The following is a 25,252-nucleotide window of genomic DNA, read 5'->3' on the forward strand; positions in this document are numbered from 1 at the left end:
TGGTCATCTCTAAATTAGCCAGACAGCACCACCTTATGGCAGACTGTCAGAAGAGACGGTGTTGACTATTAACTGCCGTGCCGAGCACCGGAAACCACCGGCTCAAATTAAGCACTGGGTTTCAGAGTGTATAGACTCTATACACTATAGAGGCTACAATCTCTCCCTTGGCCTCTCCCCTCAATGACCGGATATCTGGATTCCCAGGCACTTCCTCGAGGCTTGCTCATTCGGTCTTCTTGTTTTTATTGCAGTGCGCTTCACCTCTACCTGGTCTCAGGACGCAGGAGATCTGCTGTCGAAGTTCGGGGATCGCTTGGGGGGTCCATGACTGCTTGCCCTGCGCTGGGTACCAAGGTAAGCACTTTCCTCCACCAATTGTTGGCCTTATGGTGTATCTCTTTTAATATGTTTACTTTGTTTTATGCTGCCAACGCGCAGAGGTACAGGAACACCAGAGTGGTTTAAACAATACATGAAAATATAGACATTTATTAACATGTGCAAGGTTTATATAATTGTACTTGGTTTATACAGAAATAAACAATTATAAGGGTTAAACTAAAATTTACTTGGTTTAATAGAGCAAGGCGAGGGAGGGCTGTTTCAACAGGCGAGTGTTGAGCTATTTTGGTGCAGTAGGTGCAGTGGCACCAGGGCCTAAAGTTCTGAGAGGCCTGCTGAACCCCAATTATTTTACTATCCAATCAGGGACAGAGCACCTGCTTTCCATGCATTTGGGCCCACGGAGCCCATCCTACGCCACCGCTGGTATTTCGATTGTGCTTCTAGGATAGGTTTCAATGTGCTTATATACATCTATATGATTCTCACATTTTTTATTTTCTTAAATACATTTCTACTGATATTTTTGCAAGCCTAACTATGCCGTCACCTCAAAAAACAGGGACTGCATCCATCGTTAACTCATACCGAGCTGTAGTCATGTTGCCTCAAATTGGGAGCCTAACACTGACTGAAAATAAAATAAGCACTGACAAAGTCAATTGGTCTCGCCTTTTGGCTTTGCCAATGCCCATCTATCGGCTATGTTCATTGCCAATGCTGCACAGCATTTGTATAAAAAAAAATGCATGATGTGTATGCACTTGTGTAGCTATGCGATGCATGTTTCATAAAGCTGTGACCGCTGCTACATGATAAGATTTAAACATGCATGAGTCAACAGGCGAGCACTTGCATATGTCAAAATGCAGTATCCATTATGTTTCGTTCTTTTTATTTACAGTTGCATGATGGAGCATGAAAAATAATAGAGAGGCCCAGCAACAAATTGCAGTTTCCGGGCCCTTCAAAAAAGATAATTTTCTGGTTTTAGAAAAGAACAATGGGGAGGAGTGGAAGAGCAATAGATGAGTGGGCGGGGGTTGGGGGAAAGAAGGTCAACACCACTTATCAATGGGGTGGGTGGTAGCTGAAGACAACTGAGAAGTGGGGAGAGTATTAAAAATTAGAAAGAAGCAGATGGAGGAAGCAATAAAAGGGCTGCGTGGAGGGGAGAACAACATAGAGGGCAGTGGCCTAATTGACAGGGGAAGCAGTACACAAGGGAAAGAGCAGGGAAACACAGGCACTCTCATGCAATGCTGCAACAAAAAGAAACAAGCATTGGCATAGCCAATAGGTCTAGCTTTTCGGACCTTCTACGTATTTAGTTATGCAGCACAATATCCTTGGTGCAACCACATCAACTGTTGCGTGGCTAAACACTTATAAGGTCCCAAAGGCGAGACCTATTGGCTATGCCAATGCTTGGTGTGGTTGTGTGTGGTTGTGCATGTGGTTGTGTGTGTATGTGTGGTTGTGTGTGTGTGTGGTTGTGTGTGTGTGTGGTTGTGTGTGTGTGTGGTTGTGTGTGTGTGGTTGTGTTTGTGGGTGCGGTTGTGGATGCGGTTGTGGATGTGTGTGGATGTGTGGTTGGGTGTGGTTGTGTGTGAGGTTGTGTGTGTGGTTGTGTGTGTGTGGTTGTGTGTGGTTATGTGTGTGTGTGGTTGTGTGTGCGGTTGAGTGGTTGTGTGTGGTTGTGTGTGTGTGTGTGGTTGTGGTTGTGTGTGTGGTTGTGTGTGGTTGTCTTTGTGTGTGGGTGGTTGTGTGTGTGTGGTTGGGTGTGGTTGTGGTTGTGTGTGGTTGTGGTTGTGTGTGTAGTTGTGGGTGTGGTTGTGGGTGTGGTTGTGTGTGTGGTTGTTTGTGTGGATGTGTGTGTGTGGTTGTGTTTGTGGTTGTGTGTTTGGTTGTGTGTGTGGTTGGGTGTGGTTGTGTGTGTGGTTGTGTGTGTGTGTGGTTGTGTGTGGTTGTGCGTGTGGTTGTGGGTGTGGTTGTGTGTGGTTGTGTGTGTGGTTGTGTGGTTGTTGTGTGTGTGGTTGTGGGTGTAGTTGTGTGTGTGGTTGTGTGTGGTTGGTTGTGTGGTTGTGTGTGTGTGTGTGGTTGTGTGTGTGTGTGCTTCACACCGTTTTACTGCCACTTCTAATCGCAGGAAATAATCATCAATGCACCAGATACTGCTCACAACCTAGAATTGTGTTCTGAATCGAAGGGGTTTGTAAGCAACTTACAAAATACAATACAATTCGTATTTTATCATATGCTTAGGAGACCCACGTGAAACCCTAGAACATCGTTCTGCGCAGGAAGGAATAGTCCACGAACTCAACTTTCGAATTTCATATAACTGTTCGTTTAACGCTTAGTGTATGTATTGCGCAGATTACTTAAATGGAATATGTAAATCTAACCTTGTGCAATGAGGTAACTGGTGCTCATATAAAGCACTTCAAAGCCCTTGGCCCGATGAAGCGCTATATAAAATAGCAAATAAACACCTATGTGCATTTCCAAGCATGTCTGCTTGATGTCCGTCACTTATTATAAATTAGGCCACCATCTTGTCGCAGCAGTAGCAGTGTGCAATATATATGCATAATACGTTTAAGGACAGTTTTATTCAAGGTGAATGCATTTTTTTGGCTTTAAGTCACTACAAACGACCGAAAAGCCATAGAGAAACATTAAAATACATGTACTGCGTCGGAGAAAAAGTTCAATGTCATTATTTTATTTACGATTTGTATTATGTTCACGTTAAAAGAAAGTTTATAGTAAATCGGAAGCTTATGCACGTTGATATTTTGCCAACTTCAATGGTTATATGCCGTAAAAGTATATTACCTGGTCGTCTAAAAAAGGCTTTCCGCTTCTGCTTCAAGTATTGCCCGTTGTCTAATAGATAGTGAGGCAGAATATCTAGTGCCTTTTTTATTTCTACCATATGTACACGGGGCGGGCTAGTGTCTGAAGTGGCGCGAAAGTCTGACGGGAAGATAGCAACAGACAAATTGAAGAGCAAAGTGACTTCTGCCTTCAAGATGCATGGCTTGGTCCTGCGAGCGGGAGTGTCATCTGAATGATAGGGCAGGGGTAAAGCGGCATGTGTGCGAGTGAGCGGATATGAGTAAAGTCGAGTTTGAGGTTGAATTCGGAACATCATACATACTGGAATCCTACATAATCTGAGTCTTGTGGCTTCTATTGACTGAGTACATCGCGGGCGAAAGTGAAAGTGATCGCGGGCGCTTAATGAGCATGACGAGGTTTGCCATATGGTGCCTCTGCTCCTAAGCGCGTGCCGGGAACACATGCATTGTAGCTCTAGGCTGGCCATGGTAGCACTTTTTTGAGCCCTCACAAAAAGTCTCGCCAGACCAGTGCATGCGCTAGGTCAGGCGAGACCTAAAAAAGTAGTCCCCGAAACAGAAGTAGTGGAAGGACTCCCCTCATCCAATTAGAATGAAAATGGATGAAAAACAGCTGCCTACAACTAAACACCAACAAAACAAAAGTACTCATCATGGGCCCAAACCCCGATGCCTGGAGCGACACCTGGTGGCCCCCCGCCCTCGGAAATCTGCCAACCTCCACGGACCACGCAAGCAACCTGGGAATCATCCTGGACTCCGAGCTCAAAAGTTACCGCCAGATCAACTCTGTCTCGTCTTCCTGCTTCCACACCCTCCGCCTCCTTCATAAGACCTTCAAATGGATCCCCCTCCAACACAAAAAGACTGTCACTCACACCCTGGTCACCAGCAGATTCGACTAAGGCAACGCACTCTACGCTGGAATAAACAAAAACCTCAACTGCAAGCTACAGAACATCCATAACACCGAAGAATAGAGCAGGCTTCTCCAACGAGTAGCCTGTGTGCTACTGGTAGCTCTCCAGTGTGCGGCCAACTGAACTAAATTTGAATCTTTTGCTTGCTAAAACTGAAAAGCATGTATTTGAGATGAAAACTGGTGTATTTTTAGACCAAATAAGTTGGTATTTGGGGGAAATTGTTCAATTTCCAATGTATTTTTAATGCTGATATTTGAGTTATGAAAATGTAACGGTGTTGGTGACCACTTATAACTAATATTACACCTCTAATCATATTAGTAGCTCGGGGGGATTTTCATTGAACATAAGTAGCTCTCCTTACAGAAAGAGTTGAAGACCCCTGGAATAGAGGCAAACCATTGAATAAGAATCAGGTAAATGAAAAAGACAAGAGAGCCTTTGAATCGTGAGCAAGGTGCTGACCCAAAGTTCACTAAGGCCCTCATTAGCAGTCAGGGGGAGGAGAATTACAGCATGGAATTGTACTCCATCTAAGTAGCTTATCCAATTCCTGTTGTTTAGTGTGAGGGAGAATTAGACATGATTTTACCATGTGGTAATTCCACGCAAGAAAATCACATGAGCTTTGGTTCCAGAATTCAAGCCTCGTTCCACTGTTTGTCTAAAAGAGGGGTCATATAATATCCCCCTGTCATAAATTACCTTATTCTCCCCTCCCTATACCCCACAGCCCTCTCTTTTTACCCCACCTCTCTCAGAGGTCTCTGCATACAGTTACCAGCTGCTCGGAGCAGGGGGTAAATGTATGTGTTATACCGGAGGGAATTAAGAATCCGATTAGGTTTTACAATAGGAAAAATCGGTGCCACACAGTTGCTCCCCATTTTATTGGTGACTTGTAATTGCATAGTACTGGAGTGGATTTACTGCACAGTAACAGTACATTTGTGTGCTAATTTACTGTGCTCCAGTACTGTGAAACCCAGAATGAGGGCCTTCAAGGATATATATATTTTTTTTTAACAACAATTTTTATTTCGTCAATTGTCACAAACAATGCAGAGCTCTGTAACCCAGAGACAACCTGCTACATATTACCCAAAGCATGTTGCGTTGACGTTTAACATAAACAGTATACAGAAACTGAAATTATAAGGAAACATAACCCCCCTGCACTGTCTTTGCGCACCACCAATATTAGCACACAGTCGCCCGCACATGAACATCACCATTCACAGGACCCAACGAGCCCAGAGCCACAACTCCTGCCCAGCTTATCCCTCAAGTGCCACATCCCTCTCAACAGGGGGCTCCAGATCTAAGCTCCGATACACTGCCCACCTCTTCTAGATCTTATAATGCTTCATCGGGCACCCACATGCCTGAAAAATGGGAGCCTCCAGACCCATATTAAAGTCCAACCCATTTTTCCACGCCCAAAGCGGAGGTGGAGCTCCAGCCTTCCACTTATGTGCAATGTCCCATTTAGCCAGCGTAAAGCCCAGCATCATCAAATGGCGCTTATAAATATTCCCCCCCACCACTTCCATTACATGTAACAACACTTTTGGGGAGTAAGGGAGCTCCCACCCCAAGACCTCCGCAAGGCAGGCCAAAACTCTTCGCCAGAACCTTTCTATCACCGTGCATTGCCAAATTGTGTGAAAGAGAGTACCATCCTCTGAGCCGCAACGCAGACACACCAGGGTCTCTATCAAGCCAGCCCTCCACAGCCAAACGCGAGTATAATACACACGGTGGAGGTAGTTAAATTGGATCAACCGGAGACGCATGGCTATTGCTGCTCCACAAGGGGATGCAAGCGCTTCCGTCCAGTCCTCCTCATCCAAGGGACCCAGGTCATCTTCCCACCTCCCTCTAAGTTTATTTAATGTGGTGGGACTATTTGTCACCAGGGTTTGGTATATTTTAGAGATTTTAGGGTCTTGCAGATCCCCCATAAATACTTTGGCTTCAACGGGACTAAACTCTGGAAGAGACTCCAACTCCGCCACACTGGGGAGAATGGCATGTCTGAACTGCAGGTATTTGAAAAATTGTGTTTTCGGCATCTGATATTCTCACTGAAGATACTGAAACGATTTGAGAACTGTGCCTCCCATAACATCCCCCAGGGTAGAGATCCAGATAGTACCCCAATACGGAACCCCCCAGACCAGCCAGTTGCGGCAGCCTGCCATTAGGCCACAGGGGAGTCTCCCGTGTCAGCCTGCCCCCCACCCCATCCCGCGCAGGGCCTGCCTCCACAACTGGAAAACTACACTTGTGGCAGATGGCAGAGTCTTGTGAATAGAGGCCGAGTACAGGACCGTGTGTAAGGAATAGGATCCTATCCGGTACCGTTCAACTGCATATGCCCAGATCCGAGAGGTCACCATACCACCATTCATTCAAAATCAGTAATTGCGAGGCCACATAATAGGATTGAACATCCGAGGTGGCCAATCAGAGCCAATCAGGGCTTAACAGGGAATGGATAATTTTGCAGCTGATACAGCAACCGCAGCAACAAAACCATTTTAAAGAGGGCCGACCGACCTGTAAGAGAGAGGGGCATACGAGACCAGGCCGGCAATTCGTTGCGCAGCCGTACCCAGATCGGTGCCACATTGCGGTCCTAGGACTCGCCTGCTGAACTGGATAAAAAGACTCCCAAATATTTCATGCCAACTGTGGTGACCTGCACCGCAGAGGCCCAGGTGCCCAGTTTCACTGGACGCCCCAGCGTCCACAACACAGACTTACCCGCGTTCATGAACAAGCTGGAAGTCTCTCCGAATATTTCCATGATACGCAGCAATCTGGGGCCCGTCCTGTTAACGTCAGTCAAAAAGAAAAGAACATCGTCCGCGTAGAGCGCGATATGGTCCGATAGTCCCGGCGCCCACTCGAAGCCCGCCACTTGTGCCTCTATTCGCACCCAAGCTGCCAATGGCTCCATTGCGAGGACGAATAAAAAGGGCGACAGCCCAATCAGAAAAGTGAAGGATACAACCCGGACCGATGCCGTGAGTTGCATATAAAGACGTTTTAAATAGGCCAAAAAGCGTAGGCCCAGATTCAAATTATCCAGGAGTGCAAAAAGACACAACCAACTAAGGGAATCGAAAGCTCTATCCATATCCGCCAACAGAAGCGCCGCTGGGACATCCAGTCTCCGAATCATGTCTATGGCAATGTGCGCCAGTCGAATGTTGTGCCGTGTAGCCCGTTGGGGCATGAAGCCCGCCTGGTCCATATGGACCAGTGAAGTGATATGGGAGCGAAGGCGAGTGGCCAGCGCCTTGGCCGGGATCTTGGCCTCGATATTCAACAGCGAAATAGGGCGGTATGAAGAATGCTGGTCCGGAGGGCGGCCTGGCTTTTGAAAACGACCACCTCGGCATGTCTCCAGTCCCGTGGCAGGCACCCACACTCACGTGCCTCCTCCACCACCTGTAGAAGATGGGGTCCCAGTTGTGAGAAGTATCTCTTAAAGAACTCACAGGGGAATCCTTTGGGCCCTGGGGCCTTCCCGGGGCTCAGGTCATCTAATGCCGTATCCAGTTCCTCCACCGTAAGTGGAAGATCTAAGGCCTCTCGAGCCTCATCAGAGAGAGACCGGGGCGGAAGATCCAAAAGAAAACGGCGGACCATGTCCTCTGACAGGGACTCCTGTGGGGCATACAAATTGGCATAGTAATGCGCGAAGCTCTCAGCAAGAACTAAAGGTTCACTCAATGTCCCCCCATCCGGCCCCAGAAGCCCAGGTAGAACCAGGAAACTCACCGCCCCCTGACATAGTCGATGGAGCACTTTACTGGACTTATCGCCCCACTGATAGAGCCTACTGCAGGACGCCAGACACGCCAATCGGGCCTCATCCAGCAACAAGTCCACGTGCGATTGCCTCGCCACTAGCAGTTTTCGAATCGCCACTGCCCCAACCTCCTCTCTACCTGCGCGTTCCAATTCCAACAGATGAGTCTCCGAGTGCACAAGGTCTCTTTTTTGGAGCGCCTTGCCGCGGAGCAGACGGAAATGTCCACACCCCGAATGGTCGACTTCATCGCTTCTCACAGCGACGCAGCAGTCGTCACCGAGCCCACATTGTTATCTAGATAGTGTTCAATGGCCTGCCCGAAATGAACCCTGTACTGGTCATCTTGCAGATGCCAGGGGGAGAGACACCAACGAAAGGACGGCCTCGCAGGGCCGAGTCATAACCTAAGTGCGACATGGGAGTGGTCCGACAGGCCCCTGGGGAGGATCTCCGCATCCGACACTCTCCCAACTGCTGCAGCTGGTATGAAGACATAGTCTAGCCGTGAAAACGATTCATGGACCGCTGAAAAATAAGTGTATCCCTGCTCCTCTGCATGCTGTTGTTGCCAGGAGTCCACCCAGCCAAGACCCCACACCAAAGAGGATAATTAAGTTGGTCGGCCCGCAGTTGGTGTTCCCCCTCGGCGCCATCTATCTTGAACCCCATCCATCACATCATTCCACTCGCCACCCACTACCGCCACCCCATCCGGAACATCCGCCCACAAAGTCATAATGCGTTCAGCCAACGTCCAGGACAGGGGGGGAGGGGCGTAGACACTACCCAGCACCACCGGTTTCTCATAGATAGATCCTTGGATAAAAACATACCTCCCCTGGGTGTCTGCCCACTTCTTAGAGTGAACATATGGAACCCTACGATGGATGAGAAGTGCCACCCCTCGAGAACCCCTTGTGAACCCAGAGTGGAAAACTAGGGGATATCCCTATCTCTGTAAGCAAATGGCCTTGGTCCCCAGTAGGTGTGTCTCCTGCAGCATAAGAATATCCGCCTGGTAACGCTTGGCCTGGTGAAGTATCGCCCCCCTCTTGACTTTATCTAGCGCCCCCCTGACATTCCAACTCACGATCCGAAGGGACCCGGCATTAGGCCGTGGGCTAACTACAGGAGTGGACATTCAGAAAAACATTATATGCAATGGGCAGGACCTGCGGTGACATGTAGACACTTGGCGGCACATAGCATCAATATGACAGTGCAGTGAAATAAAAACAATCCCCCAAAACGTGAGCAGAAGTGGCAAGAGGTGCAATGAGCAGGAACTGCAGTGACATGGAAGCGTGCGGCGGAATATAAGAGCAATAAGACAGTGCAGTGAAATCAAAACAATTCCCCAAAAGGTAAGGATTGAAACAAAAAACTTCGGTAAAAAACCTGCACCAATAAACAAGAACATCCCCATCAACCCCAACCCTCCAGCCCAATACCTCAAAACCGCTGAAGTATCTGTCGCGGCTTTTTCGGCATGGTGACCCCAATGGGTGTCCCCGGCCTACCTCCACCAATGGATCTCCAAAAGCCCATCCATGATTCACGGGCTGACCCCCGAACCAAGAAAGCCCAACGGGGGATAGTAGTCTAACCTATGCTTCGACAACCTAAGCGCATGTGTATGTATAGTTGTCCACTGGGAAAGTTCCAGGAAGGGTATGAGGCCGGCCTCCCCAAGCGGGGCACCGATGCTGATCTGCTGGCGTCACTGTGAGACGGCGAGCGTTGTCTGGATCTCGAGCGCCTATTCCCCTTAACTTTAATTTTAGGAGGCTTGTGGGCGGAGTCGCTCACTGATAAGTCGGACTCCAGTCTTGGCGGTGTATGTGAACGTACCCTTACTGTCTCATCCGTCCATTGGAAGACATCCTCAGGGGAATCAAAGAACAGTGTACGTGACTGATATACCACCCTCAGCTTAGTGGGATACAGAAGAGCATACGGCAGCTTTAATTCCCGCAAGTGGGCCTTCGCCTCCATAAAGGACTGGCGCTTCTGCTGGACCAGGCGAGTGTAGTCTGGCAATATGAGGATAGAAGCACTGTCAAAATGCAGGGGTTCCTTAAGGCAGTCCTGTTTCAGGATTGCGTCCCAATTGTGATAATTGAGGATTTTTGCAATTACTGGTCGGGTTCGAGCTCCCGGTGGTGGCTTCTGCATAAGGGCCCGATGCGCCCTCTCAATGATAAAGCAGTTTGACATGGACTCTGGGAGAAGCCAACTGACAAGCCACGTGGTCAAGAACTGCTCCATATCTCCCCCTCACAGCCCTCCGGGAACCCCACGAAGCGCAGGTTATTTTTCTGTGCCCTCCCTTCCGCATCTTCAACCCGGGAAGCCAGGCCCCTAGTGAGAGTCTCCAACGAGGCCACCTTCTTCTGCAGGGTATGAACCGAGTCTTCTACACCAGAGATCCTGTTTTCAGCTTCTGTGATGCGCTCCTTGGCCTTGCGCAGGTCCTGGCGCAGGAGTAAGACCTCAGAGCCCACCTCCCCAATTTTGGTTTCAAGGGTCGTTCGAGACTGTGTTACAGCTGCCAGAAGAGCCACGTTGTCTGGGATTCCTTTCTGCGCACCCCCCTGTTCCGCCGTTGAGGTCGCGGGGCCAGTAAAGCGGTCTATGGAGCCCTCCTTGGCCAAACTCCCCAATTGCTTATCCTGTGTCATGGCGGTGCTGGTGCTCCCATCTCGGGGGAGAGACGTCCACTCCAAAGTTTGCACAGCACGGCAAATGAGACCCCAACCAGTCCGCCCCTACAAGAGAGAGGTATGTCCCCGCCACACGGGAGCAGGTCCCAGGTCCACCAGCTGTCCCCCCCCAGCCGGGCTCCACAGGATGTCGTAGGAGCCCCCGCCTACACACTTCGAATGCGGCCCGACCTGACCGCCGAATCTGGGTAGGAGGGAGAGGAGCCCCCGAAAAGGGCAGAGGGCCACTGCCTCAACAGGGACAGCTCTGTGACACAAGGCCAAGAGGACCCCAGCACAACACCCAAAGCAGCTCACACACCCCCCACTGCGTCCGCGGTCCAATCTGACCACCGAAACAGGTGGGGGGAGGGGGAGAGAAATGCGAGAGACAATCCAAGGCCAGCGACCCCCAGAACAGGAGCCGGCCGAGAGCACATGGACGCCCCTGGTGTGCGCCACCACACAATGCCGCAACTCTCTCACCTCCTGAGCGTGGCTTGATGTGACCACCGATGCGGGGCAGGGCGGCAGGGGTGAGGTCCGCCACTGCTGGAGTGGTCCGGCCAGGGGCCCACCAGACGCAACGGGCCCGCAAGGCTTGGGGGGGCAAAGTCCAGTGAGGATGTAAAGAGAGGGGGGAGGGCATACCACAAGGTCACCAGGCTGCCTCTCCCCCTCCGTAATGGCCCCCAGCACAGCGCTCACCGCTGCACCCCAGCCAGCAGGAATTCCACGCCGGGGCTCGATGTTGGCTCCAAGGGGCAAGAGTCCAAAGCACCTCCAATACGGAGGCCGGCCGAGCACACGCAGCTGCACTTAAGGTGCGTCGCAGTCCAACACTGCCGCTCTCCCCCCCTCCCCCCCGCGTGGCACGAACCGACCACCAGTGCGGGGGCAGGGCGTAATACGTACACTCTCCTCTCTTTTACCGATGGGGCATGTCTGCTTCCCAGGATAGTTACGCCTGTCCCTTACCCCTGACAACAGGTGCCCGTGGTAAAGAGTAGAGCACAGGTGATGGACACAGATGGGGGAATGGGAATGTCTGTGATAAAGTGTGGCTAGTGTGGTGGGGGAGCCTCAGTGGTGGACAGAGACTGTCGTTGCCAGACAGGGAGAGTGCCCCCACAGGCAGACGGCATGTGTGCGGCAGACAGGGCGAACTATCCGGGAAAGCAGACACGCCCTATCCATGATAGAGAGGAGAGTGTTCATCACAGAGCGTGTGTCCGCAGTAGACAGGGAGAGTAAACCGAGCAGGCACGGTGCTCGTCCGTAACAGAGAAAGCGTCCCTGGTGGTGAGGGAGCGTGTAGGGTCTGACGGGGATCATGTCCAGGGCAAAGTGTGTCCATGGTAGACCGTGAGAGTGTCTGTGGTAGAAAGGGAGTGAGAGGGTCCGTGGTGGTGAGTGTGTTCGTAGTATGGAGGGGGTAAGATGGTCAGGGTGAAGAGTGTGTTCGATGTATGGATGAGGTGGGGTGGGGTAGTCTGTGGTGAAGCAGGGCCGGCTTTAGCGCTGGTGACGCCCAGTGCGAGAATAATGTTTGGTGCCCTCACACCGCACGACCGCCTCCTCGGATTCTGTCACTACCATCAGGCATAAGTGCGTCTCATCTCTCCAATCATAAGTTATTGGTAAACACAGTGCCAACCCCATGAGGTTGGTGCCCCCTCCACAGGTCGGCACCCAGTGCGGCTGCACCAGTCGCACTGCCCAAAAGCAGGGCCTGTGGTGAAGCGTGTGTCCATGAAAGAGAGTCCTTGCAGGCAGGGTACTCCAAGTAGGAAGAGAGTGCCCTTCGAAGGGTGTATAGCCCGGAAGGGAGCGCTCTTGGGACACATCGAGACAGCCCGGGCCGATCATGAGGGAGGGCCTCGGTCATTAGAGTGCCCCACGCTCGTGGGGGAAGGCCATGAAGCAGCGCGCCTGCACCTCGTTGAGGGCACGACATACCCAAAAGACACCCAGCCACAGAATGCAAGGTCCAGGGCAGGTGGTTGTGCCCCCAGAAAAGAGAGTGTTCGGAACAAGCGGGCGCCCCGGAGTGAGTCTAGGGCTCTACCTGCTCGAGCGCTACTGGAAGGAATCGTGACTCGCTGCAATAAAATGACACTTCATACGAGAGGGCTCCTTACGTGAAGGCGGTGTCCCATACGCACAGACAGTACCCTGTGTGTACTGAAGGGCTCCCATGCACGTCCCTCTACTCACTCACTCACTCACTGTGCAGCTGTACATAGCGCGTTGTGTACATAGTAACCGGATCCACGAGTACTGCAGCTGCCGCCCTGCGCGCCACTGCTTGCTCCCGAGGCAAAACACCGTGGGAGTGAACATTTCAAAAGAGGTGGGACATGCACCCACCTTTATCCATTTGCATGCTTTCATTCTTGAAAGACGCATGCAAAAGTCAATCCAATGTGTGGGAGGAGTCAGACCCACACATGCTAGATACAAGAAGCCTCGCAGAGCAGCGCATGCGTGCTGCTAGGCTCGACCTAAAAATGTGACATGTCATGGAGTTTGACCTTCAAGAGCATCTCTCAGAGTTTGAAGGAATAAGCATGCCTATCAGGAATATATGTAAACCACTGCCCTCTGCATATCTACACAATGATTTGTCCACAGACCGTGGCGAATGGGACAGGTGGTGTCCATGGGTCAGTTGAACGCATCAGAAGGGTCACTTGTTGGAGGCAGTGGTCTCTGGGTGCAGGCTACGGCAAGTACGGTGAAAAGGTGGGTGTGCAAATGGAACAAAAGTGATTTATCAGTGGTGGTATTTTGGTGAGTAAGGGTGTTTTTGGGGTTTGTTTGTGTGCTTGTGCATGAAGGGTGGGCGTCAAGGTAGAGCTGAGTGCATGTTATGTTATGTTAATAGTTTTTATAAGGCGCACAGCTGCCCCAGCTAAGGGGTGTCCCGGTGCCTGATCAGGTACCACAACACAACAAATCGATACTAGTAAGGGAAAAGGAGGGAATCAGTCAGCGATTGGGAACAAAAAAGTTTTTATGGCGCGCCTAAAGGAAGTAAGACTGTTCAGGGCTCGTATATGGACAGGAAGAGAATTCCATAATCCTGCTGCTAATACTCAAAAGGAGCGCCCTCCCATCCTACTCAGTCTAAACCGTGTATTGACCGCCAGATGGAGAAATTCCGATCTAAGAGACCGCGTAGGAACATAGGAGGAAACAAGCTTAGCGAGGGCTGGAGGAGAGGAAAGCTTCAAGATTTTAAATGTCAGGCAAAGAGCCTTAAATTTAATTCTCTGTCTGACCGGCAGCCAGTGAAGGGAGGTCAAAACTGCAGAGACAGAGCACTGTCTAGGGAAGCCAACAATGGCACGCGCCGCGGCATTCTGCACCCTTTGCAATCTAGTAGCCTCCGCCTGATTCACTCCGAGCAGCAGCGCACTCCCATAGTCCAGCCGAGAAAGAATGGAGGCTTGGACCACCAGTTGCCGAGTAGGGGGGTCGAAGAATTTGAGGACCGGTCTCAGTCCTCGCAGAATACCATAACAGGTAGCTGCAACCTTCTTCGTGTGGCTGGTAAAAGAGAGTGTAGGATCCAGCCAAACCCCCAAGTTCTTAACTTCGGCAGCTGGGATGGGAGTCACCCCCAATTCTGGAGGCCACCACTGGTCTCCCCAGAGCTCCGCCTGCTTACCTAAGATCAGGACCTCGGTTTTTTGGGCATTTAACTGCAAACAGTTGGTTCGCATCCAATTTGCCACGGCTATGAGTCCTGCACGAAATCTGGGAGCGTTCACCTCGGGGGCACCGCTGAGTGTCACCGCCAGCTGCGTGTCGTCAGCATACGATGTCATGGTTAGGCCACATTGTCTGACGACAGCAGCCAGCGGTTTCACATATAGGTTGAATAAATTGGGGCTCAACGCAGAGCCCTGCGGAACCCCCAGCCCCAGTGGATGGAAAGAGGACTGACAAGGTGGAATAGCCACTTTAAAAAAACGGTCCGAAAGTAAAGAGCGAAACCATTGGAGAGCAGTCCCCTCAATTCCCACTCCCTCCAAACGCCGGATCAGAATGTCGTGAGACACCGTGTCAAACGCGGCGCTCAGATCTAACAGGAGGAGCGCCGCTGTCTGCCCAGCATCCAGCACCGTTCGCAAGTGCTCGGTCATAAAGAGCAGTGCAGTTTCGGTGCTGTGTTGTGCACGAAAACCATTCTGGCTCTGGTCAAGAATGTTATTTCGAGAAAGGTGGGCAGACAAGATGGAGTTCACGTGTGCCTCAGTAACCTTGGCGGTCCAGGGCAGGAGGGAGATGGGACGGTATTTTTCTGGCAATAGGGGGTCAAGGTTAGGCTTCTTTAAAATAGGGCTGACCACTGCCTGCTTCCAGTGAGAAGGGACCACGCCCGATGTGAGCAATAGATTGATCAAATCCAGTAAAGGCTCACGACATAGAGGAGGAAGAAGTCTGAACAGCTCTGGCTTCAGCGGATCTAATGGAGAACCGGATTTAATTTTGAGGCTCAGAGTGTCGAAAACCTCGTCAGACATTACTGGCAGGAAGGACAAGGTTTCGTGAACCGTAGCCATCACACCAGTTTGCTCAGCACCGGGCACAGATGACGTAAATCCTCGGTAGATCGCCTGCACTTTCTCCACGAAAAAGGATGCCAAACTTTCACAATGAGAGTCCGTGCGGATTTCCACCGAGGTGGCCCGTTTCCCCATAAGGTCTTTAAGAACCTTAAAAATTAATGGCTATGCATAGGGGGGATGTTTGATGGGGGGAATATGTGTGGGTGCAAGTTGGGCCTCATCAAATGCTTGTCATCCATGATCTTCCTTCAATGATCCTGCCAACTGTTGCACTTATCAGAAAAAGTGGGCAAACGCAGTAAGGGTTTATATAGGTGGCAAGTTTTAGAAGTACAAGTTGTTGAAGAAATCATCAAGCGGGGTGATTTGCATCAGGTGACAGAGTAGCGTTGTTGGAATGTGTATGATCTGCGTGGTTGATGAAGGTGTGGGATGTCATACTTGTTATTCACATAGGGGGTGATCTGCAGACAGAAGCATAGTGGCTAAGCTCCCTGTAAGTGTGGCACAAGCAGAAGTCCAGAGGTAGATAATGTTCACTACAGTAGTATCATGGCTGGAGCACGATGAGGTGATTTGAAGCTCAGTTCAAGCATCGTGTTGTTGCCTCTGGGTTGGCCATGGTCATTGGTTTCAGCACTATTAGGTGGCAGTTAACGGATTAAGATACTGAGGTTTAACACTTTAAAGCTGGAATTGTGCTTCGGGTGACTGTAGTTTGTTTTTCCTCCCTCTCTGGGCATGATTGCTATTTAAGCGCCACCTCCACTACTTAATTTATGCCGGTGGTTTCCGGTGCTCGGTACCGGCACTTATTTGTCAGCACCGGCACTTATGACAGCTGCCAAATGGTGGCGCTGTTTGTGTGATTTAGAGACGAGCAGAACAACACTTGTTTTTTTCATTCAATATGCATTAAAACCAGTGCTTTGAATGGAAAAAGAGAAGTGCCGGTACTCACCAAATTGATTGGGGTGAGCCTGGGAGGGGCGTGTCTGGGGGCGTGGCTTAGAGGCAGCATTGTACACTATCAGCATTTTCTTCTTCAATGTAAAGTGCCCCAGTGCCCTTGGCCAAGTTCTGCTCATAGCTGCAGGGTGTAATTGGTGTTTGTTGTAATTACTTATAGCATGAACTTAGCCCGAGGGCATTAACGTGAGAAGCAGAAGTTTTAAGCGAAAGCAGACTTTTTTTGTTATTGTACAAGGAGATTTCAGTGACTTACCCTGGATCACAGGATGTTGAGCCCACGCTGGGATTTCACCTGTGCCATAAAAACAAAAAGTATGCGTTCAAGTAGAACTTGAGCTTCTGATGTAAAGCACTTTAATGCCCTCCTGCCAAGTGTTCGCTATATATAACAGCAAAAATGGACCAATGTGCACTGCACACACGAGCCGAACTTGGCCGAAGGGCGTTAGGCACTCTGACAGACAATGGCGAGTGTATTCCAGCGCTGCAACCTTTCCCTATAATTGACAGCGCTACAGTTCTAATGTCAAGAGCTCTAGCTGTCAAACCACACGTGACTTCCTGTCCTGTCGCGCTGTCAGGGTGTGAGCAGGGCTGGCCTGTAGCGTGGGCAAGCTGGTCCGAGGCCCAGGGCGCCAGTATTCCGAGGGGCGCACGGAGCTGTGCGCATTAAGGCAATACCAGCAGCAGAACCCCTGTCACCTTGCAACCGCCTTGTTCATGTCCCTGCCTCTGTCTCACTTGCCATATTAAAGTTGTTTTAATCCTTCATGATCATACTTTTGGGCACTGTTTTAACACCTCATTGCCCCTTTCATCGCGCTCCTTTCACCGTCTCACCCCTGCTGACACACACACCAACAGACCCATCACCCTAAGCTATCGGTGATGTAGGTGAGCTGGGGAGGTCCCGAGGCGTTTGGGTTCAGGGAGCAGTCACTGCTCATCCAGGGACTGACCAGTGAACTCAAAAAGGACCCACTGCTGCCTCATTTCAGTCTCTCCGCCAAATGCACTATCTTAACAAAAGCCAGCTCTGAGTGTAGGGCTGCAGCCGCAACCTAGCGCCGGAATACACTCGCCATTAACCTCTTCAGTGCCCATGACGAGATAGTCTCGTCATGGAGCACGGTTGCGCTGTGCCCATGACGAGACTATCTCGTCATGAACCCCACCCACTAGTGCAACGCCCGGCACAGGAGGGGGAAAGGGCGTGGCATTGAAGGGGTTAACTGTCACGCACCCATAACCCAGAGACTGACCACAGCATGCCACTAGGAGTACCGATACTCTCTTAACACAAGGAGAAGTCCCAGTACTCAATGGGAGAACACGGAGAAGTGCCGGTACTCAGTACCGGTGAGTACCGGCCCATTTAAAGCACTGATTAAAACCAACTAATATCTGTTGCCCAAGCCATTCATATAGCTTTGGGGGCCACGAACAGCCTGCATTGTCACACTTGTTGCAGTGTGATGGTTACTAGTTGTGTAGGGACTGTCATTGGCAGCGCTGGCAGTGGCAATGAGTGGTGCAAGCTGGGGTGACCTGCTGAGCAGGGTCCTGGTACTTATTTATGTTTTTTACAAATTAAGCACTGACCACCTCTGTATCTGTGGCTGCCTACTTGTGAATAAAGACCAGAGCAAGGAGCCCAACTGGCAGAATGTGAGTATTTATTTTGCGAAACTGTAAAGTGAACATAAGTAAATTGGGTTCCTGTACCCGAAGAACCAGACGGAGGCTTAATGGAGCTGTACAAAATTAAAGGAAATAATGTTGAATGAAAGTGGGAATAAATTACTAAAGAGTGCAGATTAATTGAGTGAAATGCGTTTTGGAGTATCGCAAGTGCAAACTGAGCACAGGGACTTATGTCTCATGGGAAAGTTACTCGAGATACCCCCTGGAGACAGTTTCAAGGAGTCTCCTACAACACAGTCTGCTTGAACCAGTCTTCCGCAAGACATTTTAGGCTCAAACCAGTCTCTCAGCAAACGAGTGGGTGAAATTTCAGGCTCACATAAATTCAGATTTTTTTTAAAAAAAATTATATGAAGCGAAACTGAGGGAATTGCTCAAGTTACAAAAGTGTAGCAGAAATGTAACACGAGTCGAATGATACATTTAAAAATGTATGCCGGACCAGACACACTGTAGATCGGGACATGGGCTATCTCCTGTACAGGGTATCATATGACAAAGTGCCCATGGGGCGGGTGTCCTTGAGAAGGGCTACTCTCTGAAACAGGAAGTGTCGTAGTTCTGCTTCCTGTTTACCTGTGTGCATTCCGTGCTCCTTGTGGGTTCCAGATTCCATGAGGCGCTGGTGTTAAACTCCAGTAGATGGTTGCTGCCTGGCAGTGCTGGACAGCAGTGGCTGCCATCTTATGCCAGTTTTCTACATTACACTTCTTATTTGTGCCTGCCTTCTGCTGGTTCCATTCTATGTTGATCCTAACTCTCTTCTTTTCCGGTATAGCTCCGGAAGCACACCATTTAACAAGAGATTACGACCATAAACCATAACCTGCTGTACATAGCCCAGCTGCTTTGAAACATCAGCTAACCTATGTTTAATTATATGTGCTTTGGCCCCCCAGGAGAGCCGGTGGCCCCGACCTTTCCTGGTTCTGTTTTAAGACTCCCTAAAAGTAGAACAAGAAGCTAAATGAATGTCCTCCCCCTGCAAGCCCCAGAGGCCTGCAGAGCTCAAGTAACATACAGCTCCAGTAGGGTCATTCCTGGTCTCTACAGACACTACCTCCAATCCTGAACTGTCCATCTACAAATCATTGATTTCAAGTGTGTTAATCTAATTAGCTCAGTGGAAGCAAAACAAGACTACAACACCCAGGGTGCATTAGGCTGTTACACGAAAGTCCGGGGGCATAATGACCTGGAGTTAGGTGGTCATCCTAAGCTGCTGGCATGGCAAATGAGTACCTTGCCACCTTAGCATGTGAAAATGCTGCTTACATCACCCACAACAATGGTTAATTTATTCAAATTAAGTGCCATGGTCTAAGGTATTTCACTGGAGTCCACTGCAGCTGGCACCAACCAGTTCCTTCCACTGCTCCCGAATGCCAGAGCCAGCATTACCTATGTTCTAGTTTTATCGATTAAAATAAAAAGTGCATTAAATAGTTAAACTCTGTACGGGTGACCTCTGCTAAAAATAGACACATAGCGTCACCATGTGGTGAACTTTCATAAATATGTGCAGGTAGTGTGAAATCGATGCCAGCGAATACTGCCACAAATTAAGCACTTTTAAATAACACAGTGATACTCAGAGTCTCATGCAGCCCTCCTGACCTTTACGTGTGGCTCCCAGGTCAACAGCAGCACTGCGCTGCTGTGTACCTGACTCAGCAGCACTAACATTAAACATATGTTAAATTAACATCAAGCATATTTCTAAAGGTTACTTGCCGTTAACCAAAAGAAGTGACTAGGGTGTCCTGAACCGCTTAACATTCTGAACGCCCTCATTAATAAAGACATCTTGCATCAAACATGTAAAAATATGATAAAGTCTCTTCAAAATTCAAAAAGTGGATTTCATTAACACGCAGAAGCATTTCATCTTAGTACAGCAGATTATACCAGTGCATTGAGAAGTATTTTTTTTAAGTGATAGCTTTCAAAGATGAATTCAGAAGCATACATGCTTCTCTCACACCCTGACACAATGCCAATAGTGAACTAAGAGGCAAGTCAGTTGTTATGTGCAGCCTTTGGATGGCGGGGGATGCTATTATACATGAACAACATTATAGTTTGTTAAATCAAACACAAGTGAAGTTTGTGTACAGTGCACATCCAGAAGTTGTATTTTGAGGTCCTCTTATATATGATAATGAAGAAAAAAGGAGAAGTGAAATAAAACAATTGTCTAGGTTCACATAATTTGATAAAGGGTGAAGCTGGGATTGGTATCAGGTTTTCAGGTCTTGTTCCACATTTTGCAATTTAATTCAGCCACTAGATGTACATGCTTCGCTTCCCCTACACCCACCTTACAACCCCCCTCCAGGCCATCACCCTCCTGCTGACAGCAATGCGGCCCAAGGCCACACCACTGTTCAAATTTTTGGCCCCTGGGAAAATGTTTGCGAGTACCCATGTCATAACATATTTTTTAAAAACGTGTGTCTCGTGTTCTTAAGGTGTGAGAAATGTGTGTACCTTTCTACGTTGGCCTCGAGAACTCTGAACCCATTTCTGGCTTAACAAGTAGGAACACTGCCTCTGTAAACATTCCCTGCGACATAGCTGTAATGAGGCATAACATACCGATGGAGTGTTTACCACGCCAAATTTTGCATGTTTACCTTTTCACTGGCAGTTTACCTCAATACAATTTTCCTGAAGAAATCTGTCAGAGGAAAATGTTGGGGTGCAATATCAGACATGCCAACTCACACGGTGCCACTGTGTGTCACACAATTTTGGCTCCCTTCACACGGCCATCTGGTGAAGAGCCGAAACCACACGGTGGCTGCCAAGGCGAGCTAGAAACCACTGCAGAGAGTGGATTTCTGGTTCCTCTTTTGAGGCTGAAAGCAGGCAATGTTCATTAAAGGCAGCAGCGGCCCGTGCAGGTAGGAGCGGTGGGGCGGTGGGGACGGGTGGGCGCAGGATTTCGACTGACGATGACGAGGGAAAACAAATTATTTCTTTCATTTTCCCTCGTCGTCGTCTGTCGAAATCGCCCCACTTGGCCCCACCACTCTTACCTGCACGGCTGCGACTGATTAAGGAGTGTGAAAACACCCCAGGCCATCACCAGCAGCCTCAACAGACTTTTGAACTCGTCGTTTTTGGTGGAAGGAGGTGGATGGGGACAGAAGGCCCTCTCGAATGTTCGGGCATAAAGCCCCACCCCCTCCAAGGCCACGCCCCCTCACCACACAGCTGCTTTTGTTCTCAAACACACACTGGCTTGAGGGGAGTGTCTGCATTCACTGGTTCAGAAGAAGTGTCACTCTTTACTCCATGCAGTCAGTTTGAAACACTGCTTTGAACAACATAATCCACCATTGAGATTTGTGTAGTGCAGTTGCATGGGTTTGTGGAAAGTTTCAAGGACTGACCCCTTTATGGCGCCTTCCACTGAATACTGCTGACCTAGCAGACAGCAGTTCACGAGGCACTATAGGACACTCAGTTTCCCAGGTCCTTGTGGGATGTGATGAACCAGTCTGGGATTTTTCTTTGGATAATGGGACTTGTAGTCTTGTTTACTAAATTGTAAAATTGGACTACAAGTCCCAGAATGGAAAGAAAAAAATCCTGGACTGGACTAGCACATCACGCATGGACCTGCTAAACCTGGCAGCTTTGGACACTATTGTGAGAGTGCATGGACCCTCTGATAGGCTCACACATCAACACAAGACAATGGCTGGGAACTCTCTTGCTTAGGGGCATACCATCAAGGGCTGGTGACATAATTATAGCTCCCGTTTTGTTCACGCCTCGCTTTGCATCTCTAATGAGATGCAAAGGAGGCGTGCATAACAAAACACCATGGGAAAATATCGCTACTCCAGCTTCGTGATATCATCAAGGAGGGGTAGCGATATTTTTTGAATCCCGTTAACTATGCCTTAACGCAGGAATTTAACATCTGTTAAATTCCTGACTAAGGCATAGCTAACATGGGAGGTGGATTATGGTGATACGACCACAGGGTCGTATCACCAAGGCTATCTCTGTTTTGGGTGCAACATCGCTGGATTTTCAGTGATGTTGGCCCATTTTTGCGCTAACCCTGGAATATTTATCACCTAGGTTATACATGTTGTAAATAACGCACTAACCAGGCGATAAATAACAGCGATAGACGGCGATAACTATGAAAGCGCTAAGCGCGCTTTGCGATATTTATCGCCGTCTGTTGCTAATATGCCCCTTAGTTTCTAATGGTCTACTCATAAGGGTTGGTGTAAGGTTGTGAGACTCAACCCCACTCTGGAGACTCTCTCTAGAGTTAACCATAACCAGCAAAATTACACCACCCACCTGAACCATCCAACAAGGCTACAAGCCGTGGAAATGTTGAATGCGGCACCACACCAAAACTTTATGACATTCTGCAAAAACAATTTAGACTGCGTTTTCTGCTTGAAAGGACAGTATGAATCATTTCCTGCGTGAACGCCCACTCCCCCACCCGTTTGATTTGTAAGGAGATCTCTCCAGCTCTTGCTGTGTAGGGTAAGATACCATACTGCAGCCTTCTAAACAACAATACAGTTTTTTTAACCCCTTCAGTGCCCATGACGAGATAGTCTCGTCATGGAGCGCGGTTGCGCTGTGCCCATGACGAGACTATCTCGTCATGAACCCCGCCCGCTAATGAAACGCCCGGCACAGGGCGTGGAAAGGGCGGGGCACTGAAGAGGTTAAGCCTAAAAGACATCAAGGCTAACTTAAAATCCACTGTAGGCCGTAAAGGCCCTTTCACCTCAAAAGCACGACAGGTACTTAGCTATCATTGGTGCAGCAGGTGCAGTGGCACTGGGTCCCAGGGCCCTGAGAGGTCCATTGAACCCTGATAATTGCTGTATTTTACTACGCCAACAACAGTAAGTGGGCCCTCTTACTTGCTTGCTCCAAGACCGATTGTATCCTTGCTACACTCGTGGAACACGGAGAGGGTCCTATTGGAAGGTCCCTTTTGATACTGATTCAGTCGGTTATAGGAGTGAATGGCTGAATCAGTTGCAGGAAGTGCGTAGGTGTGTGAGTTTGACCAGGAGACTCCACTGCTACAAGTAGGCGGAGCACCATGGTGAAATGATGGGGGACTGTGCACCGGCCATGCCGCTTCACCCACTAATCCCTCAAGGTCCCACTTGTAAACCCTATTAACCCCACCCCGTGTGGTTACTGAGCCCCTCGTAATCAGCACCTCTGGGGTGCGGAGTCTTGAGGGGGTTTATAATGGGGACCTTGCAATGCAACCCACAGTGCCAGCTTCTCATGGAAAGACAGCGGTGCTAGGAACAGAGACAATGGTGCTGGGAGTAGAGACCGCGGTGCTGGGAGTAGAGACCGCGGTGCTGGGAATAGAGACCGCGGTGCTGGGAATAGAGACTGCGGTGCTGGGAATAGAGACCGCGGTGTATGGAATAGAGACTGCGGTGTACGGAATAGAGACTGCGGTGTATGGAATAGAGACTGCGGTGTAAGGAAAAGAGACTGCAGTGCTGGTAATAGAGACTGCGGCGTATGGAATAGAGACTGCGGTGCTGGGAATAGAGACTGCGGTGTATGGAATAGAGACTGCGGTGCTGGGAATAGAGACTGCAGTGTATGGAATAGAGATTGCGGTGCTGGGAATAGAGACTGCGTTGCTGGGAATCGAGACCGCAGTGTACGGAATAGAGACTGCGGTGTAAGGAAAAGAGACTACGGAGCTGGGAATAGAGACTGTGGTTCTGGGAATAGAGACTGCGACTGCGGTGTATGGAATAGAGACTGTGGTGTATGGAATAGAGACTGCGGTGTAAGGAAAAGAGACTGCAGTGTAAGGAAAAGAGACTGCAGTGCTGGTAATAGAGACTGCGGTGTATGGAATAGAGACTGCGGTGCTGGGAATAGAGACTGCGGTGTATGGAATAGAGACTGCGGTGCTGGGAATAGAGACTGTGGTGATGGGAATAGAGACCGCGGTGTACGGAATAGAGACTGCGGTGTAAGGAAAAGAGACTACGGAGCTGGGAATAGAGACTGCGGTGCTGGGAATAGAGACTGCGGTGCTGGGAATAGAGACTGCGGTGCTGGGAATAGAGACTGCGGTGCTAGGAATAGAGACTGCGGTGTACGGAACAGAGACTGTGGTGTAAGGAAAAGAGACTACAGAGCTGGGAATAGAGACTGCAGTGCTGGGAATAGAGACTGCGGTGCTAGGAATAGAGACTGCGGAGAACGGAATAGAGACTGCGGTGTAAGGAAAAGAGACTACAGAGCTGGGAATAGAGACTGCGGTGCTAGGAATGGAGACAGCGGTCCTGGGAATCGAGACTGTGGTGCTGGGAATAGAGACTGCGGTGCTGGGAATAGAGACTGCAGTGCTGGGAATAGAGACTGCAGTGTAAGAAAAAGAGACTACAGAGCTGGGAATAGAGACTGCAGTGCTGGGAATAGAGACCGTGGTGTACGGAATAGAGATTGCGGTGTAAGGAAAAGAGACTACGGAGCTGGGAATAGAGACTGCGGTGCTGGGAATAGAGACTGTGGTGTACGGAATAGAGACTGCAGTATACGGAATAGAGACTGCGGTGTAAGGAAAAGAGACTACAGAGCTGGGAATAGAGACTGCGGTGCTGGGAATGGAGACAGCGGTCCTGGGAATCGAGACTGTGGTGCTGGGAATAGAGACTGCGGTGCTGGGTGTTACAGTTAGCGCTCTAGCGTTAGACGCTAGAGCGCAAGAGGAAACTACGCAACGCGTACGCCACGTTCGTGGCGTACGCCACTGTATAAAATAAAGGGGCGCGGCCTGCTGAGGCAGTCGGGCGCCGAGACCCAGGCACAGAGTGTAGTGTCAGTCATTGCTGCTGCGAGCGCATGCAACGAGGGCCTTCACCGGCGCTAGCGGCCCCACAACACTGGCGACGAGTACGGAGATCGACCCCGTGTGCCCCAGCTGAGATACGCGCCCCGCGGCAGTCCCGCGCGCGCGCACGTGGTCCTGACGGTGTCTGCCACGACCAATGGTGAGTGCACGTGTGCACCGAACAAGGCCCATTTCGGCAGATGAACATTCCTGCCACTGAACTGAGTGAAGCTGTTTCCCTGCTGTGCGCTGGCTGGGCCCTGAAGCCCTCTGTCCCAGTTACCTGCTGTGCCCTGGCTGGGCCCTGACGCCCTCTGTCAATCCCGGGTGTGGGAATCTCTTGCTACTGCGGCCTCCTCTGTCTGCTCCCGCCTCTCCTGCTGTGCTGTGCCCCAGGGAGCCATGGGTGATGATGAGCGCCCCGCCCAGGCAGTGCCACTGCACCCCGCATCCGGCGTCCTGCCG

At 49.9% G+C, this 25,252-nt stretch overlaps 1 protein-coding gene across 4 annotated transcripts in view; it reads left to right on the forward strand.

Moving 5' to 3' along the window:
- The window catches only part of LTBP4 (latent transforming growth factor beta binding protein 4), a 1,245,426-nt gene that overhangs the window by 837,742 nt on the left and 382,432 nt on the right, over positions 1-25,252 (forward strand). For all 4 annotated transcript variants that reach the window (XM_085625396.1, XM_085625398.1, XM_085625397.1 and 1 more), the window contains exon 8: positions 255-357. In XM_085625396.1, the coding sequence (XP_085481522.1) occupies positions 255-357 (103 nt within the window). The remainder of the gene's footprint in view (positions 1-254; positions 358-25,252) is intronic.

The sequence above is a fragment of the Triturus cristatus genome, chromosome 9 (assembly GCF_964204655.1).
Source record: "Triturus cristatus chromosome 9, aTriCri1.1, whole genome shotgun sequence".
In the NCBI taxonomy this organism is placed as follows: Eukaryota; Metazoa; Chordata; class Amphibia; order Caudata; family Salamandridae; genus Triturus; species Triturus cristatus.